The sequence below is a fragment of the Lathyrus oleraceus genome, chromosome 7 (genome assembly GCF_024323335.1).
Source record: "Lathyrus oleraceus cultivar Zhongwan6 chromosome 7, CAAS_Psat_ZW6_1.0, whole genome shotgun sequence".
Classification (NCBI taxonomy): domain Eukaryota; kingdom Viridiplantae; phylum Streptophyta; class Magnoliopsida; order Fabales; family Fabaceae; genus Lathyrus; species Lathyrus oleraceus.
Genome location: NC_066585.1, coordinates 217,208,151 through 217,210,513, shown reverse-complemented (window position 1 = coordinate 217,210,513; position 2,363 = coordinate 217,208,151). Strand labels below are relative to the sequence as shown.

The following is a 2,363-nucleotide window of genomic DNA, read 5'->3' as shown; positions in this document are numbered from 1 at the left end:
TCATTTTATGTTTCATCCCCTGCATTCAAAACGAAAATATCATGGAAAGAATAGGGAAAGTAGTACCAATTAGCAAGGTAGAGCAAAATTTAAAATAGAAGAAGAAAAATTTATTAAATAAGAAACTAGAGTAGAAATAACCATTTTTTGTTAGGAATAACATTACCGAATGGAAAAAAATAACTTACTAGTAATGAAAGGTTAAAAAATTCTTTGAGGTTTGAGAAATTTTGAACAAACAAAGTCTTTAATAGTTAGGGTTTAAGACCTGCGAAAAAGAAAGGGTTAGATTCATACAGAGAGAACAAATAAAGTTGAAGGAGAGTTTTTACAAGTTGAAGGAAGCTCGTCCGGGGAAGGAGAGCTCGTAATAGAAGGAAGCATGTTTATGAAGCGAGCTATACACAGATTTCAGTAAAGATTAAGAAAGCATTTAGCATGCTTACCATAAAACTTCAGCACCACTTTTAAAATAAGTGCTGCAAGTTCCCCAACTAAACCGAACCAATGTTGGAAAACCGAAGATAGAATGTTTGTGATTTTCTAGCCAAGACTTGGTTGCGGGATCTACATTAACAAAGAAACAAAACCATATTTATTATAATTACAATGTAAATCAATATAATACTCAATATCATATGCGATGTACTCATGACACTCTCACCTGCAGGATATCCAGAACCAAAGTTCCTGTGTATATTATCAGCAATCTCATCGAGCACCCAATCTCTTACAGCTCGGTCCCTCGTAACCTGAAAGGTTGGATTAAAGATTTTAAGTAAACAATAAAACATTATAGTATACTGATGTAGTTTTAGAAGAGAGTTAAATACCTTTGCAGCTATACTTGCACCACTGACAACAGGATAAAGACTATCAGCTTTCTTAGCAACCACAAATTTGATAGATGGGAAATTTTTAGACATTTTTGCCTCATATTTCCCTGGATCTCCGACCGTATCAATATAAACCTGAAAAGCACAAATCATACATTACATTACATCTCTAATAATTCAATTATCTGCTTAACATTACTACCTAAGTACTTTAACAATAAAAGTTACAAAAGCCTCAATTTTCTCTTTCAGTAGCCGATTTTACCTCGGTTAGAAGCACTCCGATTTTGAGGACCCTATCAACGAGGCCCATAGCAGAGTCATGTGATATCTCATTCAAGTTTATCTTATTCCTGTTAGAGTTACAAAAAGTTACAAAACGGAAGAAACAACAATTTGAAATTCACCAGAACAGAAAAACAACAAAATCAAAAGCTAACTAACTAGGGTTTATAGATTTACTTCTTGAGCATTTTAGCAGAGAGTTCCTTTGGATCAATGACATCAACAGCCCATCCAATAGAATCGTTGCCTTTCAAAGCTTCAAATAATTCCTCCCTCTTCTCTTCCTTCAGAGTCTTAGAATCTGTTTGAACAATCATTGGTGCCAATTTAATTGATTATAAAATAATCAGAAAAAAAAGAGAATGAAGTTGATTGAGAAAGTACCGGCGAAACTCAAAGTAGCTAGGGTTTTCTTGTAGGAGAGAGGACAGTATAAACAGCCATAGACCATAGGACCAAGAACGGGACCTCTTCCGGCTTCGTCGATTCCCATTATGCAAGGCTCCGATGCCCATTCTGGAACCATAGCTTCGGATCCCATTTTCGCACATATAATGGGGTTTAGGGGAAGAATCTTTCACACAGGATAAACAAGCTCTGATTGAGGGTTGGAAGAAGGGGGAGTGGATTTGGGAGAAAGAGAAGCAAGCTCTGATTGAGGGTTTGGGAGAAGAATGTAAGATTTTTAGGATTTGGGAGGGAATAACTTTTTTTTCGTGACATGGAGGGAATAAAGACTTTAGACAGCGCTTTTGGTTTTAATTTTTTTTTTTAATTTAAAGACTTTAGACAGCGCTTTATCAAAAGCGCTGACTAAGGTCTATATTTAAAAGCGCTTTCTAAAAGCGCTGTCTAAGGGGGGGGGGGGGGGTCTTAGACAGCGCTTTTAGAAAGCGCTGTCTAAGACCCCCCCTTAGACAGCGCTTTCATTATTTTTTTGGAACATTTTCCGTGTTTTATTTTAATTTTAACCTTAGACAGCGCTTTCTTTTAAAAGCGCTGTCTAAGATGCGCTGTTAAAAGTCATTTTTGGCGTAGTGATCCTTCAACAATTCATACGCAAGGTAATACTGTTCTATTGTCCCTCATTGAAAGTAAGCCTTTTATTTTTGCATGTTGTCTATTTCCAAATGCTTGATATGCTTGATGTATGAACTAATTCATGAACACTCACTTCCAAAAATTTCAATTGATGTATTTCAATTCATATGCTTATAGTGACTTCATGTTATTTTTCTTCCA

General features: G+C 35.8%; 1 protein-coding gene across 1 annotated transcript; it reads right to left on the bottom strand.

Annotated features, from left to right (window-relative positions):
• Nucleotides 1-241: 241 nt before the first annotated feature.
• On the bottom strand, nucleotides 242-1,786 carry LOC127101606 (ribonuclease H2 subunit A). The gene is made up of 6 exons (XM_051039061.1): nucleotides 1,506-1,786; nucleotides 1,299-1,422; nucleotides 1,102-1,189; nucleotides 834-971; nucleotides 665-752; nucleotides 242-567 (listed from the first exon to the last, which is right to left on the bottom strand). The coding sequence occupies exons 1-6, from the start codon at nucleotides 1,660-1,662 to the stop codon at nucleotides 443-445; spliced, it is 720 nt and encodes a 239-aa protein (XP_050895018.1). The 5' UTR covers nucleotides 1,663-1,786; the 3' UTR covers nucleotides 242-442.
• Nucleotides 1,787-2,363: the final 577 nt, after the last annotated feature.

What these genes read in the sequence shown, in the direction of transcription:
- LOC127101606 (XM_051039061.1), bottom strand. Translation starts at nt 1,662, where the DNA reads ATGGGATCCGAAGCTATGGTTCCAGAATGGGCATCGGAGCCTTGCATA. An exon ending in TCGGAGTGCTTCTAACCGAG is followed by an intron (nt 972 to 1,101) that starts GTAAAATCGGCT and finishes TGTGCTTTTCAG; the next exon opens with GTTTATATTGATACGGTCGG. An exon ending in TGGTTCTGGATATCCTGCAG is followed by an intron (nt 568 to 664) that starts GTGAGAGTGTCA and finishes TTGTTAATGTAG; the next exon opens with ATCCCGCAACCAAGTCTTGG.